Genomic DNA, 16,443 nt, shown 5'->3' with positions numbered 1-16,443 from the left:
CACATACTGCGTTTGTGCATTTATTCTGCTAGTGTTATGCTGTGATGTAATTTTGAAAGAAAGAAAACATGTTGCCTTTTTTTTGGTTATGAACTTTGAATGCACCATGGACCCATCCATTTGTTTTGTGGAGTACAACATTCTTTTCCTTTACTATGATAACAGAACGTATCCAATGTGGAATAATTAATACAAATCAGTTGCAAATATGTGGAATTATTGAAAATTTGAAGATGGGCCTGGTCTGCAGGAGATCTTTATGACTGATATGTTAAAACTGAATTTACAGTAAAGCTCAGGCCCATTAAATCCAAAGTGCAGTGTTACTATTAATTAAACTTTTGGTTAATCCAAGTTACTAATCAAATTTCTTATTCTTTCTACCTCTTTCAGCCTCTTGGCTTACCTACAGTACCTGTCTTTAGACTACAACAGTTTTAGACCACATTCATAAAGGTTAATGATGTTGGTAATAGGGCTCAATGTTGCAGTAATACTGTCTTGGGGCAGAAAGAAAGGGAAGGTGCTGTGAGAAACATGTTTGGCAGGATGTAAAATATTTTTGTTTCATGTTTGATTTCTGCAGCAGCACCACCACAATGCCTCTCTGTTTAAAAGTGGCAGTGATTCGTCCATGCTTGTCTCACCAAGACATACAGCTGTTCAGCTTTTACAGCCTCCTTTGTCTTTGCAACGAGGTGTGTGCGTGTGTCTGTGTGTGTCCTGTGTGTCCAATGATTAAAAGTGTTATTTATGAAGTTGAAGTGCTGAGTACAGGAAATCTCCACTGTACACCAAGGAGAGCAATGCTAACACTCCCTTTCTTTACACTTATGCAGATATAAACACACGCACGCATGCACACACACACGTGTACGCACGCACACACACACGTACACACACACGCAGTAACACCAAGGTGAATTTTGTGCTGCCTTGTGCATTTCTCATTTCCTTTTCAGTTTCGTTTTTATGAAAAGATAAATTGCAGACAGAGCCCTGTGTAAAAAGAACATATTAATTCAACTGTTGCTTAATTGCGTCAGGGATTTAGACGTACTCTCCTGTCCAATTTGCCAGTACAATTTCCTGAAAAAGCCCAGAGTCTGCTCCTAATCTGCAAAACAAGTAATTTTTTTCCACTTAAAAGACACTTGGCTTTATAGTAGGATTATAAAACAGTAGATATGTACAGTAGCACCATCTAAACACTCCAACTATCACAGATTATATTTTACATTTTTGCACTTACAATTGTGCGTGTGCTCTTCTTCTTTTTGCAAACCAATTTACTTCACACACACACACACACACACACACACACACACACACACACACACACACACACACACACACACACACACACACACATACACACACTGAAATGAACTTGCAGGAGCTTTGATGTGACAGAACACTTTTTATTAATTACATTGTATCACGACAGACTGGTCCATGTCCAGAGAAGAAATCATCATCATTACCATCCTGACTCACTATGATCATTTATACCACGCAAATACTTAGCTGTACAAGTTCTTTCTGGTGTGTGTTTCTGTGTGTTCATTAGTAAATGGGTGGCATTAAAATGTTTGCTTCTAACCAAAACCTGCTTGTAAGGACAAGCATTGGCATCATTGGTCAGAACATTTCCCGCTTTTAATTTTGTTGTGTGCTTTGCAATACAGATGGGTTTTTTTTTGTACATTTTGAAGAGCATTTGTAGGCTTAGAAATATTATTTTATCTTTTCTTTTATACAAAAACCTTGTAGCATTTTCTCCTCTGTCCCTCATCACTCCAACATTGTCATTTTTTTCTAGCCTCTCATCACAGAAACACTAAAGAATCCAAAAAAATCTGATACAGAAAAAGAGATACTCCATTTAGCAAAATCACAGTTTTTGTCTGTATGTTTTGTTTTGTTTTTAAATGTATTTATTTTTTTGCAGAGAAGCAGTTCTTGTGATATTACATTCTTCAGGACGTATAGGGGCTCCAGAAGCATCCAAGCACAAAGGTAATCTTGAAGATGACCTTTATGATATTTCAGCTCTATTAGCTTAGGGTTGTAAGAGAGAGGGGATTAAATGTGATATGGATCATAACACTCCCAAAGCAGCGATGTGTATCTGTACTGTATGAGGAATAGGCTTTTGCTTCAGTTCACTGAGTCACATGGTTTAGTTCAAGCTCAGGCCCAATATTTATAGTAAAGTGAGTCAATAGGCAAAGGAAAATATCTGTTAATATTGCTGATATAATCCTATGAAATCCAGGCTTTAGTAAGTTGTGTAGAGAAGCAGGCTGATTTTGCAGTCATAAATAAAGCAAATAAGCAATTCCATAAATATTAGCTGCCATAATAACAACCTCAGTCCTACACAACTTGGGAAAGTCATTCATCATATAATGGGTTGGTAAAAAGTGACAAAAAATCCATTCTATGAATCTGGTTGCATTTAAACCAGGATTTGTCAAGAGTCTGAAGCTGGCCCATGGATCATTCCTGACTGACTTCCACAGGAATCAGCCTTCTCCACATGCACATGCACACACACACACACCGGCACACACACACCGGCACACATCACTGGGAGAATGAACAACCATCGCTCTGCAACCCAAGCCCTCCTGTATGTCGGTGAAGGTCCTTAGTCATCCAAGTTTGGTTATCTGGAAGTTGAGTCATGTCAACTGGACTCGAAAAAGGTGATGCTGGGGTTTTGGTTACAACACCTCAGAATCAGTTGTGTACTTTCACCTGAAGGACAAAGGACACTTGTTTGAGGATGACAATGTACACATTTTGGACAGAGAAGATAAATGTTACAAGAGAGGAATGCTAAGCCATAAGGCCATGACGAAACAAGCTGATGTTTAAGAACTACCTGCGTGGGCTCATGCCTTCTTTGTGTGGGCCAACACACACTCTAGTGCTACACGTTCAGCGCTTGCGTGAAAGGAAAATAAAATGAAAGACCTGGGGCTACAAACTGTAAACAATGCAGCTGGAGCCTTTCAGTTTCAAACCACTTAAGCTCACTACAGATTGTTTATAACTACTGCTAATCAAAGACATGTCTGATACACAAGTGACAACAACAGTACAAGTTATTCTGGCATTGTTAATATGTCACTTCTTCTCATGCACTGATTTTCTAAGCTGAATAGCAAATCACATTGGTCTCTTTTACTGATGGGCCACGCCGACCGACACCAATTCAGTATGTTGTATTAGCCAATAAGCTGCCAGTTGTGGTACAACTAGTGGATACAGTGCTGTAAAGACGGTGACTGAAATATGACTGTCATCTTGATGTGTCCTGGCCTACATATGTCCACATGAAGAATCTCTCCCTTAACAGAGAAGGCTTCAGACACAATCTGTCTCCCTTTCTACTGTTTATGCTGCTCTTCCATTCATCCCCAGGAAGATTAAGACCCCATAGAGAAACTACACCTAACAATCTTTTCAGGAGGACGATTGTTACATCCCAAGAACACACCAACCTACTCTTACCTCCTCTGTTGTCCACCTAACAAGCCTATTTATGCCAGAAGAGAAGTGAAAGACCTCCCTGGACGATATACTGTAAGTGGGTCCCCCGCCAACTGTCCCTCAGAGTGAAGAAGCTACTTGGATGTGGAACGTAATGTCTCCAGCAGAGAAGAAAGAAGACCGTTTGACATGACTCAACTTACAAATAAGTCCTCCTTTATGTAATTTGGAGTACTTGTGAGACCCACTGCAGATTCCCATTTCTCTGCTGTTGACTTCTATGATAAAAAAAGAAAATAGAACAACCTAGATACTGACACAGCAGTTAGCAATGCTTATTTCCTTCCGCATCTTATTCACATTTGTACATGTATTTTTGATCATTCCTCTCGCTGTTATTTTATTTTACAAAAAAAAAAAAAAGAGAATAAAAGTAAAAGTAGCACTTCTAGAGACCAAGTGTTAGGATTATCACATACAGTATAGGCAGCATAGAAGAGGAAAGTTGGTTGAATAGTCTATTTTACAATAGGTCACTTGAATAAGAGAAAGAGAGAAGTCTGTGATTGTCAGTCCCTCCTTTTCTAAGGTGTCCATCCATACAGCAGTTGTTGTCTTTCCTCCTTTTTGTTTTTTGTTGACTGATATCTTTGATCTGAGGCGTCAATTTGATTTTCAGAATTGTGGTAAAGTCTCACAGAATGTTCCTGCATTGTGCTGACAAGTCTTCATCATAGCAAACGTCCATTTCACAGCCTTTTCCTATAACTGTCAAAACATCACAGTTGTCTTACTTGACACAGTTCATTATATTAAAAAATAAAAAAAGGAAACGCAGCAGGTATGTACACACATTGTGCAGCCAGCTGAGATGTTGCTTCAACTATTTTGTACATAGGAGGCATCTGTATGCACTGTTAGTTTGTTTCTCACAGTTTTTTCCAGCTAACACACAGGCCCTCACACCCCCTGCCCTCTGTTATTGCACTTTATCATGTGGCAAGAGTTTGAATTGTGTTGAGTGCGTTCACTTAGTGCAAATCCTACTTCACTATACTGCAGGGATGGATTTTGAGGACCTTGTTAGCCTGCACTGTCAGTACCCTTTCGAGCTCTGACAGATGACAACAATCATTAATATGTCAAACTAAATCTGTGGCCGACTGGTGAAACATCCATCCCTGTTGTAGAGTACACTGTACATGAGGACAGGATAGGTAGCTGTTAAGAGGGAGCCTGGCATAAAATACATACACTCAAAATAATGCAATACATTTGCAAAAAGAGAATCAATTAAACCAGTGTTTAACTTCAGTCCATTTGTTGTTGCAAAAGGCAACTTTAGATATATAGAAAGAAATGTACAAAATGCTTCTTCATTTATAAATAATAATAATAATACTATAAATTAATAAAATCAACATTTTCAAGTTCACAAACATCGATACCATCAAGTGCTGTTGTTAATAAACAAATAGACTTATAATTCCAGATTGATGCTTTACATCATATTAAAATGACGGTAATTGAAACTGCAGTGATTATGACTTTTTAATACGTCTGTAAAGAGTAAAATATGACCAAGTAAAATGCAAAGACATTACATGTGTTTCCTTGCATGCATGCGATCTGTCGTATATACAGTGTGTCTGTAAGCCTTTGACCAGATATGTGAGCTGTACTGTAAGTGAGTGAAGTGGTTCTCAATAGTGGGGATGTGTGGTGAATTATTGAGTTTATTTCAGTGTAAGCTGTTGGTGAACTGCCAGTAAGAAGTGTGTGGCGTGTATGTGTGAGTGTGGTTAAGGGCAGCCACAGGAATGTGATGGGAGAATGACGCTGAAGTTGTTGTGGCTATAGGCCACAGTAATGATGGATGTTCACTCTCACTTTTTCCCTGTGGACATTTACACTTCCTCTCTTTCCATCTCCACCCATTTTTACTACATTATAGTATCTCGTCTTTCTTCTCCGTCTCACTCCAGATGACCCATTCCTACATTTTCACTACGAGCGTCTTCTCCTTTCTACCCCATTGCTTCTGTTCTGAACTCTGTCCTCTATTCTCCGTTTCTTTCCAATATGCATTATTACCTCTTCTCTCATTTCTCCTCGTCACTTCTGTTTTCTCCTCCTTCACCTCTCTGCTCCTATCCATCCCTCAATCCTTCCTTCTCAGCCATAAAACAATAAGTCTTGAATGTCTATGAGGAGACTGTGCTAATGGAGCCCATTAGGCTGTAATGAAATATACATTACACCATTACAGAGGACAGGGCCTGGCTAAAGCACTGCACCGCTCAAATAATAAAACATGCACAATTCAATTTCCTTCTCGGCCCGTTTTGAGTGTCTTTCAGTGTGTGTGTGTGTGTGTGTGTGTGTGTGTGTGTGTGTGTGTGTGTGTGTGTGTGTGTGTGTGTGTGTGTGTGTGCTAAGATGAAGGGATGATGGGGTAAAGTGTACAGTGTGTGTGTTTGTGTTCATCCCATCTAGCACAGATTTGTGACAGATGTGGTTTTCAAGGATGTCTGAGTGCTGAAAGCCTTGATGATTTAATATGGGTTGACCAGATGAACCACACCTTCTACAGCGTCGCCGCCCAAACATCTGACCACTCTAAACCCAGCCTCCTTCAGCAACTTTTACACCGATCCACCCCTACCCACACACTGCCCATCACCAAGACCTTGTGGATTGGCAGACAGCTGTGGACAAATGAATCAATTGACCTCTGACATGAGCACTTGACATCACAAGTGAAGCATCTGTTACTCCAAGAGGGAAAAAAGTAGTCATCATGTTACTCCATGCTGTGCGACAGTGCAGCCCAGGCCTGAGCAAAGTAACATACAACAGAACACAATGTAGTATACAGATATAGTAGGTGCATATACAGTACAGTATCCATAGGAGCATGAACTGTATTTCACTATGTTGCATTTATAGATATTGAAGATCAGTGCCAGCCAGATCAAGCCTTTTTACACTTCTTTTTTTTTTTGTTCATCACTTACAACTACAGTATAGTAAAAAAAAAAACTAAAACTGCCTCAGCTAGCACTGTAGTGTTTGTTTTTTATCCACAACAAATAACCTTTACCATCTCCACTACTAATTCTGACAGGCAGACTGTGTTTACTTTTCCTCCTTTTCCTTTTGGTCAAGGTTGTGTTGCAGTCAATCTTCTATGTGTTGTGTACCAGTGTGTTAATTGTTACTTTTGTAGTCTTTTCAGCAAGCCATTTTGGATGAATACTGACAATAATAGTTGTATACAGGTCTAATAAACAGACAGACAGAAGGACAGAGAGACAGACATATAGACAGACAGGGTGAGAGGGGAAAACACAGTGTCTTTATGGCTCAACATCTCAGAGCCATTTCCTGTGAAACGTCTCACCATAGCACAGTCTCATATTTACAGGCAAAGGACTGAAGTTTCCAGAAAACCTCCCCAACGCTGCATCTGCTTGGAAATTTACACAAGTCCAGTTGTCCGACAGGCAGCAAGGAATGAGTCACTAAATTTTAAAGTCCTGTTAATCAGGTTTCATCAATTTAGCGCCAGTCAGTTTAAAGCATTTGAAAAGAAAAGCTGTAGAGAAGCTGTATTTCATCAAAGTAAAATTACTCTTTGTACATGTCTTGTCAGGAAGGAAAGAGGGAAAGTTTAGAGATGGACAAAGGAGAGGAAATTGGCAGGGGGGAAAAGAGATGATTGGGGATGAGTTGAGGATTTTTTTTTTGATTGCCTTTAGGAGTTTGATAATAACTTCACATCCTTTACAGCAGCACCTTGCACGTACACACTTGCACGAGCCTCGAACACTCTGATGTGTAACCATATCCATTCTATCACACACACATACACATGCACACACACACAAGTTCAAATCCACCTACTCACTTAACTACAGTAAACACTCACACACCACTCATCCAGAAATTCTCCTCCATCCTCCTTCTGTGTTCAGCCTAGTATATCCAGGTACACAGGCGAGGCCTTGGCCAGATTGAGGAGCAGACCATGGATTTCTTTGATGTTGAGTCTCATGTGTGGCTCTCTCTGCCAGCAGCCCAGCATCAGGTCATAGACTTCTTTAGGACAGGTCCTGGGGCGCTGCAGCACCCTGCCTTGGGTTATACACTCGATTACCTATAGAGGAAGAAAAAGGGAGGAAAAAGACAGACATCAAGCAGAGAGCTTGGCCCTTGTTACACAACAAAAACTAAGTGCAACAGTCTTTCAAATCAAGATGAAATGCACAACTTTTCCATTTTTAAACTCCAGCAAAGATGATAAAGCTCAGTACAGTTTCACCTCACGTTTCAGTTACACACAGTGAAAATGTCATAGTGAATAAATGATTTACTGAACTGATCAGAAGTTATACTGCATCAGAGAAGTCATCCAGAGAAATTTATTGTCAACAAAAATATGAGGGAAAAATCTGTACCTATAATAAATATATCAGGTTCTCCATATTACTTACTTACTTATTTACATCTTTAAATGTACTTTATGTAAGCATTTGTGGATCAAGGGAAAACTTAACTACTATATGCACGGCTAAGCTTAGTTTTAGGAATATACTGTATATCATTCTCTGTCATTAGCCTGTAATATAATTAGACTTTTCATTAATTCCTCAAACATGAAATACGCTTTTCTCTGTGTATATGTGTGTGTGTGTGTGTGTGTGATATCTGTTTGTTTCAAACAAATACTAATTATTGGCTGCTATTAAACACCAAAAGTATTTAAATTCATAAAAAAAAACTGTAACAGAGGATTACGATTAATATTAAGGATACAATCTTTTAGTTATGCTATCATTTTTGACATTTTTGGCATTTGCCAGCACCTCTCCATTATGTCATGGTACACAGTTTGTAAGATTAGGTACATAATTGAACTTTAATTTTGTAAAAAAATATCTGAGCATCAGATTTGGCTCAGGAGGTGTATATATTTGATAGATGTATCCAGGAAAATGAAACGAGTGCAAGGGTTAATTTGGGGGTCTAACCTGAGTGAGAACATATACAAAGCTGTAACCAAAGCTGAAGTTATACAGTGGTTCAGCGTGAGGTTAAAGTTAAGGGTTGAAGGGCTCTAAAATATTCTGGCGAGCTTTCTGGAAACTGGCAAAGGAAGATTTGTAAGACTAATTTATTATTCAGGAGAGACGGACTTTATTTATTTCTTGCTTTTTGTTGTTGTTGTTTGTGCATGTTTGTGCCGTTTTACAGTGGAAACTGAGGGATTGTTGTTTCTATGTCAGTAATCCAACATAATTTGAGTGTTTGTTTTTTTAGCACTGAAATCAATATATATTTTTTCATTTTGTTCCCACAAAATCAAAATTAGATTTTTAGGCCTGTGACATTATCACACCTGTAAATTAAAGCCTGCCACATTTAGATAAAATATTTAAGATCCTCCCCTGTAAACACTTAGGGACTTGGGCTGACGTCATAAACCAAAAGAAAATGATATTTGAAGTAGCACCAGACCACAAAATTCAGCATAAAAAACATACAAGGCATTTTTTGGAGTTCCTTTGAAAATCAGGGCTTCATTCCTTTCCTTTAAAAGGCAGGACACATGTGCTTCTGCACAATCGTGACAGTAACCCTACAGCAGTGCCTTTCTATGTGAACCTTCCCTTGTGAATAGCCTTCTCTGTATCATACCTTACAAATAATGTATGATAAATAATACATAACATACTGTGTTTGTGAGCCAAAGAATGTAGAAATTGTATACCTATGAGAAACTTGCACACATGACTAATCAAATATTTAGTTTGACTTTTACTGAAGGGCTTTTTGTTCTCAGACCCTGAGGCTGGAACATCTTGTTTGCCATTATTTATTAAATTGAAGTTGCATTCAAAGTAACAACCACAGTTTTTAAAGATGTTGGTTTATACTTTGTACCATTATTGTTTACATTACTGTGATGGATCATTTACTGTACCTTCACAGGATTGATAATACAGGATTTTCCAAAAGTCTGCTCCTATTATGTTTCACAAATTTTCATTCTCATATGCTGTTTTTATTTCCAAGATATTCACAATGTTGTGTCCCAGTGTTTCCTACCATTTGGCTCAGATCTCCACCCACACTCACCTCCAGCTCATCTCCTGTGATCAGCCTCAGAATAAAAGCCTGCTGCTCACCTCAACTCACTGCCAGGCTGTTCACAAAGATCTCTGTTTTGCGAAGCTCCAGTGTTTCTTGTCTGCTTACCTGCTCAAGCTAACCTGTAATCTCCAAAGGATTTCACTCCCATCTGACCCTGCTTACAGTGACTGCTTGCCCTTTATTCTGACTTTGTTTGCCTGGATCTAATCAGTTGTGTGTTCATTCACTCAGCCTAAGTTCTCGATCAAGATTCAAGTCTATTTATTTATTTGCCCTCAGCTCAAGTTTTTTAACAAGATCTCATAAATGTGTATTAAGCCTTGGTGCTGCTGAAAATTGATTTACCCACATTTTTTAGGTCATGTTGGCTACTGCTTCACATTCACCTGTGGTAGTCTTCTCTGCTTAGATATTGTACTTTCTAAAGGTGCCAATAATATCTGTAAACTCTACTAATATCTGTTCATTTATGTTTTGCATTTAGATACAAATAGTTAAGGTGTTATAATTTTAAATACATCTATAAACAAATGACTGTACTGCATTCTCTACCTCATTATTGGAGAGCTGGTACCAAGGCTGTTTGCCATAGGTGAAGATCTCCCAGAGAACAACCCCTAGACTCCAAACATCACTTTCTGTGGTGAACTTTCTGTACATGATGCTTTCTGGGGGCATCCAACGGATTGGCAGCATGGTGTGACCTCCGACCTTTACACACACACATATACACACACATGCACGCACACACACACACACGCACGCACACACACACACACACAGGAGGAGAGACAGAAATAAAGTCAGTATAAACTTACAGTGAGATAAACAAATCAAGATTTTAAGACATATTCATTCCACATTCATTCTCATCCCATCCTATGACTCTTCTGAAGCTCGTGAATTTTAAATGCGTGGTCATGCAGTTTTTCACATTTCTAACAGGGCTCACTCGGGAATTTCAATTTATTTTAAAAGCACTGCTGTGAACATTTTACCCCTCCAAACTGCTGCCTGAGGCATTTCAGAGAGTAAGGTTTAGTGGTATAGCAAAGTGGACTGAATTATTTCTGTGACTGTAGCACACCCTACTCCTGATCAGTGTATCATTTTATACTGGAGAGAAATCATTGCTTTGCATTCCCTAAAACAAAGAAGTTCTATGAGCTCACACCAGACAAATAACTGCCCACGAATTACAACTAGTGATCATTGCAAAAATCGACAGCCTGTGATCAGGCATGACCAAATTTGATTAATTGAAAAAAAACTTCGACCTTTTAAATTTTAGCATCTAACAGTGCAACGAGTTCCAGTGAAAATAAAGAAAAAAGATCTAATCCCACACAAGACCTCAGGCACTTTGAAAGACATTTGGTCATTTTATTACGCTCTAATCTGAAGTGAGCCTTTGGAGCCTGTTCGATAGCTGAATTCATTTGATGTTTTTATTGTTCATAAACACGGACAGCTTATTTCAGATACTCACAGACTGTGATTTGCTAACTTGAATCAAGTTAATGTAGCAGAGGTCAGACCGTGAATAATGTTTCATGCTCCACTGGCGACCAAAGGTGAGTGAACACATCAGCCTTAAAGTACACACTAACATGTAATTATGTTACAATGTTTGGATAAAAGCTATAATTTCTTACATATTAGTTAAGCCACTCAGTCATAAAATAAAGAAAATTCTGTTTTTTAACTGCTGAACATACAACTTTCTCCTTTTATGTCACCTAAGGTTAGAAAAACAATCCGGCAAGTCACTGTCACAACACTTAACATTGAATCATGGTTGATAGAACTTGGCTTTTTTTCTGGCACTGACAGAAAACAACTCTTTCATATCAAAGGGAAGTATTTACCCACCTTTAAAGTGACTCACCTAAATCATCGCTGATGCAGCCTATTTGTTTTGGACATCAAAAATTTAATGAATTAAAGATTCATTGAGAACAGTAAATGGGATTGATTATAATATTTTGTAGTATTAATATATATTGTATCTGAAAAGCTCAATCAGTGTCCTGGCCAAAACCAAGAACAAAAGTCAGGGAATTGCAACAAACATTCAAACCTTGAGCTTTCAAAAGTCGTCCATTTTTCAAACAGAATTGCTGGGAGAAAATACTCTGCATTAGTTTTGATTATTACAAGAAGAAATGTTAGGAGAAACAGATACAGTGACGGTATGGCAGGTAAAAACACTTCTACTACTGCTACAGTGCATTATAACTGCACACTTGATATTAATGAGGAATATAGCTGTTGATTCAGTCAACATTTAATTTTGCACGTTTTAAATTTACTTTTAAATACATTTTTACCACGCAAAGCCAGTAATTACCAGCTAACCAAAACCCTATCTGAAATTATCCTAACTTGCTGTCATAGATGACACAGCATCTGATCGACACCGTAGGCTCAGTTGGAAAATGAGGAGTGGGAGGTATTCATATGGTTCCAATCTGCACCTTCATTACTAGGTACCATCAGTGTTACACAATGCACCTTTGAAACATGGAAGAATATGGCACATGATTAAATCTGCCTAGAGCAGGCTATTCACTAGTGAGGCAGTCTACCAAGACATCTATGACTCCTCTGAAACAGTTACATCCTTGACGGCTGAGATGGAAGAACTGTGCAACAACAACTGTTGTCAAGGTTCTTCACCAGAGGAAAAGCTGATTTTATATATGGGCTACAGTTTGCCAGAAGGCATGTCGGCGACTGAAGTCAGCTGGAAGAAGTGAGACTTACACTGAGCTTTTTGGTTATCAGACTAGACATAAATACATTACGTTATCACAAAGCACACCATCCCCACCATCATCATGCTGTGTGGATGGTTCTCTGAAGCAGGCACTGGAAGGCCTGTGAAGGAATGCAGAAAATACAGGGAGATAATGCAAGAGAACTACAACTTGGGAAATTCGTTAAGTTCTGTGCATATGAACAATAAACATCATTATACCTCCCTTTTCTTTACTTCATCCCTGATTCATCCAACTGATGTGCTTCATTGCTTCTCATAGATAGCAGAATCCATTTTCTGTGGTTTGCATCTGATATTTATGGCTTAGTGCACACACGAGGCTTGTTTCTAGGTTAGTCAGTGGGTTATTTAATGCAGCAATAAAATGTGCTCGGCCACATACAGTAAATAGCCATCAGGTTCACTGGCATGTGCGCGGAAACATATCTGCCTCCATCTCAGCAGTTCTAACTCTTCGTAACCAGGTCCTCACTTTTCCCCCAAAAGCATCATGTCTTACTTTCTTGTTCATCTGTTTCTCATTTACATTTCTCTCACTGTCTCTTTCCCATTTCAATATGCTTTATATGCATAGATCTAATGAAGCACAGTCTTGCCAAAGCAATGTGGCACATTTAAAAAAAAATAAAAATAACTGCAGTTAGAGTTTTACACTGTTCATCAAAACACATTGTTCAACACTGCTCACAACAGATTTAGATTTATAATGCTGTTGCTAACTCAAACTGAAACCCCAAACACATTTCCTGTGACTGAAATCACTGCCTAATCCTCCACAGTGACTGGAAGCAGAAGGCTCTTAGGTTATAGTCTTAGTCAGAGGCGCTTAGTGCCAGCCGGCAAGCCAGGCAACTGCTTGGGGCCCAAGGCCAGTAGGGGGCTGACTGTGCGCGATGTTTGCAATGACGGTACCAGTCGCAGACCTCCCTAAGAGGACCCCGACTCTAACTTTATTGCAGGTTGCACATGATTCAGTGTAAACAAACATGTCTAATGAAACAATGGAAACCAGCTGACCAAAGAGAGGAGTTCTCCTTCTGGGAGAGAAAGAAGAAGAAAAGGAGAAAGAACGGCAAGATGGTGGCAAGTGGAGCGGTGGACATAATAAAAATTAAATATAATAAAAAATAGCTTTAGGTAAATGCTGCTACTGTAGCCGTAATTGTGGTAAAGAGACAATTGAAAAGCAGAATTCCAATTGGTATCAAAAGACTCCTAGCCACAGAACTTTTAGCAAAATTGATTTAGTTTGATTGAGGTTCAAACAAACAAACATACTGATGAACAAGTACAGTGACATCATTATAATATATCATCTTATTATATATAAAGCATTCATCAGATGACAAATATTTAGCTGTAGCAACTTTCAACTGTTGCCATTATTGTGGAAATTTTTGCTAACACCATATAGCGCGTACACATTTTGACACAGCCATTTTATTCTATTCTAATCTATTCTATTCTATCCCATAGTCTTCTGACACTATTTATTCACTGATATGTCTGCTCATATCCATTAGTCTTTTTGTTTTATTCATCATTGCTGATCATTTCCCCTGACGTCCTGAAATATTAATATTGGGCTCTTGAACTGCTGGGCTGCATTGTTTCATGTTTGTTAACTCTGTGCGTGTGTGTGTGTTTCAGTGCATATCTGAGACACTGTGTGTGAGAGAGAGAATGAGGAGACATGTGGAGGGCAGTCTCTTCAAAAAGGCTCTAACGAGGTCGATTTGAAAGAGAAAACAGGAAAGGAGACAAATGAAGGAGCAGGAATGGAAAGCCTCAGATTAAATCTGAGGGGGGGCTGCATCAAATATCAAGAAATCCACGTTTACAGGGGAGCAGTTTGAAGACCAAACACTTTAAACGATTCTCAGTGACTGGTGCATCTCTCTCTGTTATCAGCTCCTTTCTTCGTTTTATCTTTGCTGTCAGTGGCTTCATCACCTGTCTTTGTCTGCTTTGCTTTGTCTCTCTGACTCCCTCCAGCTCTCTCACTTGTTCTTACCTTCCCTCACCATCTCTAAGCTGGCCTGCCTGTCTCCCTCTCTCCCCCTTCTTATAAATATGCAGTATTTTAACAAGAACACTGTTCCAGGAAATCCTTCAAAAAGGAAGAGGAAAAATAAAGCAGAGGGGGGTAGTGACTTCCTGGAGGCTTTGGTATCCATGGAAAATGAATTGGTCAAAAAGAAGGCATCATGGGATGTAGTATAGCAGGGGCTTATGTGACTAACTCCCCCTACTCTTTGTTACATTGGAACCCTACCTTAGTTGCCCTTTGTGTTGCTATGGAAACATAAACTCTTTCCAAGAATGTTGCCGTCTGTGTGTGAGAAGCCTGATTTGCAATTTTGTTAGGTTATTTATTTATTCTATATTGTTTGGATGACAAATGAAAGACAAAATGTTATAAATTCACAGATTGCTGCACAGTACACCATACAACACATTATACAACATTTGGGTGTTGTGTTGCATTCCTATCCACAGTTGTGTGTAAAAGGAAATGACTTTCCATATGGCAGATATTATTATGTGTCAACAGTATCATCTTTGTGTTGATGTGTTGTATTATCTGCACAGATAAGTGCTCCACTCTGGCTTTACCTGGTGCTCCATCAAAATGCAGTTTGTCTGTGTATGGAGACAGGTTGTAAAAAAGAAAGGAAAAGAAAAAGCCAAATTACTCTGCAGAGACTGCTCAGCTCTGCTTTGTTGCCATTGTGTTTCTACAGTTTGTGTTAGCGGCGTAAAACAGTCAGGCTTGATTGTTAAAACTTAAGCAGACATTTAATTTTCTTTACACCCCACACATTTAGGCATGAAATCAGTTTAGGGAGATAAGGGATAAATGTGCACTCACCATCCCCGATGCCAATTACAAGCCCCACCTACATGCCTGCACACCCATATACACACACATACACCAAAAAGAAGCTTGATGGAAAGGCTCAAAGTTTGGATTGAGGCATCCTGTCTGTCTCCTTAAGACTCTGTCGGGTTCATTGTGTAACAGGGGATTCATTTGACGTCACCACAGCCCCTTCAGTCCTACGCTTCTGCATCTATTTTCTTACACACTCATAAGCACTGGGGGGGCACCAATTCCTCTATGACTCATTTTTGCTCTTGTCTGACGCAAGAGCATGACTGGATCCCTACAATCTACACCCCCCACAGTCTCTCTCTCTCAAACACACACACGCACACACATATATCTGTCTCTTCTGGATGCTGAAACATGGGTGGACCACTGTGTTTTACCTCCCACCATCCTCTACTTGTCTTCTGTTTTGCAGTTGTACCCCCGTCTCTATACTCCTCTTTCATTTCCTGCTGTTTCTTCCTCTCATTCTCTTTGATATCTTGGACTGTGGTTGTCTAAAGATACATCTGCATATGTTTGTTTCTTACTGAAATTTGAGTACAGTGTCTTCTTCACAGGCTGCCTTGCATCCAGACTTATCCGCTCCCATCTTAGCATGTGCATGTTCCTTTATGGGTCTATTACAGCTGTTTTATTTTTTTGTATATTTCTTTCTATCTTGTTTTCTCTCTCCCAGGGATTCCATTTTTCTCCTTTCTCTTCGTCTTTTGCTGCTGCTCCCCCTTTTTCTTTTCTTCTCTTTCATGTCTTTGCCAACCTCCTGCCTCTGTCTCCCACACTTCCACCTCTCTCCGTCTCCCCCTCTCTTTCTCTCCTACTGCCTCAGCATACTAAACAGAAGTTCTCTGATTACTTTTCTTCCCGAGAAACGTTGGCTACAACTCAGAGGCTCACCGCCACTGCCTTTGCTCGTTGCCATGGCTACAGCCTCGGCGCTTAGCTTTTTTGAGGAAGGGGTGAAAGGAAGGAGGATGAGGAGAAGGTGGAGGAGGGGGTTGCTGTGTGTCGTCATCAAGGACAGTACAAAACAAAGCCATGGAGGAGAAGGCTGAATTTTGATGTCGTAAACAACTAGTTTGTTGTTTCAGATTTATTCTCAACAGTGTTT

General features: G+C 39.4%; 1 protein-coding gene across 2 annotated transcripts in view; it reads right to left on the bottom strand.

Annotated features, from left to right (window-relative positions):
* Window positions 1–1,671: 1,671 nt before the first annotated feature.
* ntrk2a (neurotrophic tyrosine kinase, receptor, type 2a) overlaps window positions 1,672–16,443 on the bottom strand; it is a 77,678-nt gene continuing 62,906 nt past the window's right edge. For both annotated transcript variants that reach the window (XM_067521210.1, XM_067521211.1), the window contains exons 19-20: window positions 10,210–10,368; window positions 1,672–7,660 (exon numbers count right to left, since the gene is read on the bottom strand). In XM_067521210.1, coding sequence (XP_067377311.1) covers window positions 7,475–7,660; window positions 10,210–10,368 — 345 coding nt within the window. In that variant the 3' untranslated portion in view covers window positions 1,672–7,474. The remainder of the gene's footprint in view (window positions 7,661–10,209; window positions 10,369–16,443) is intronic.

Source organism: Channa argus, chromosome 11 (assembly GCF_033026475.1).
Source record: "Channa argus isolate prfri chromosome 11, Channa argus male v1.0, whole genome shotgun sequence".
Taxonomy (NCBI): Eukaryota; Metazoa; Chordata; class Actinopteri; order Anabantiformes; family Channidae; genus Channa; species Channa argus.
The sequence above is the reverse complement of the archived record's forward strand: the minus strand, read 5'-3'. Positions and strand labels throughout refer to the sequence as shown.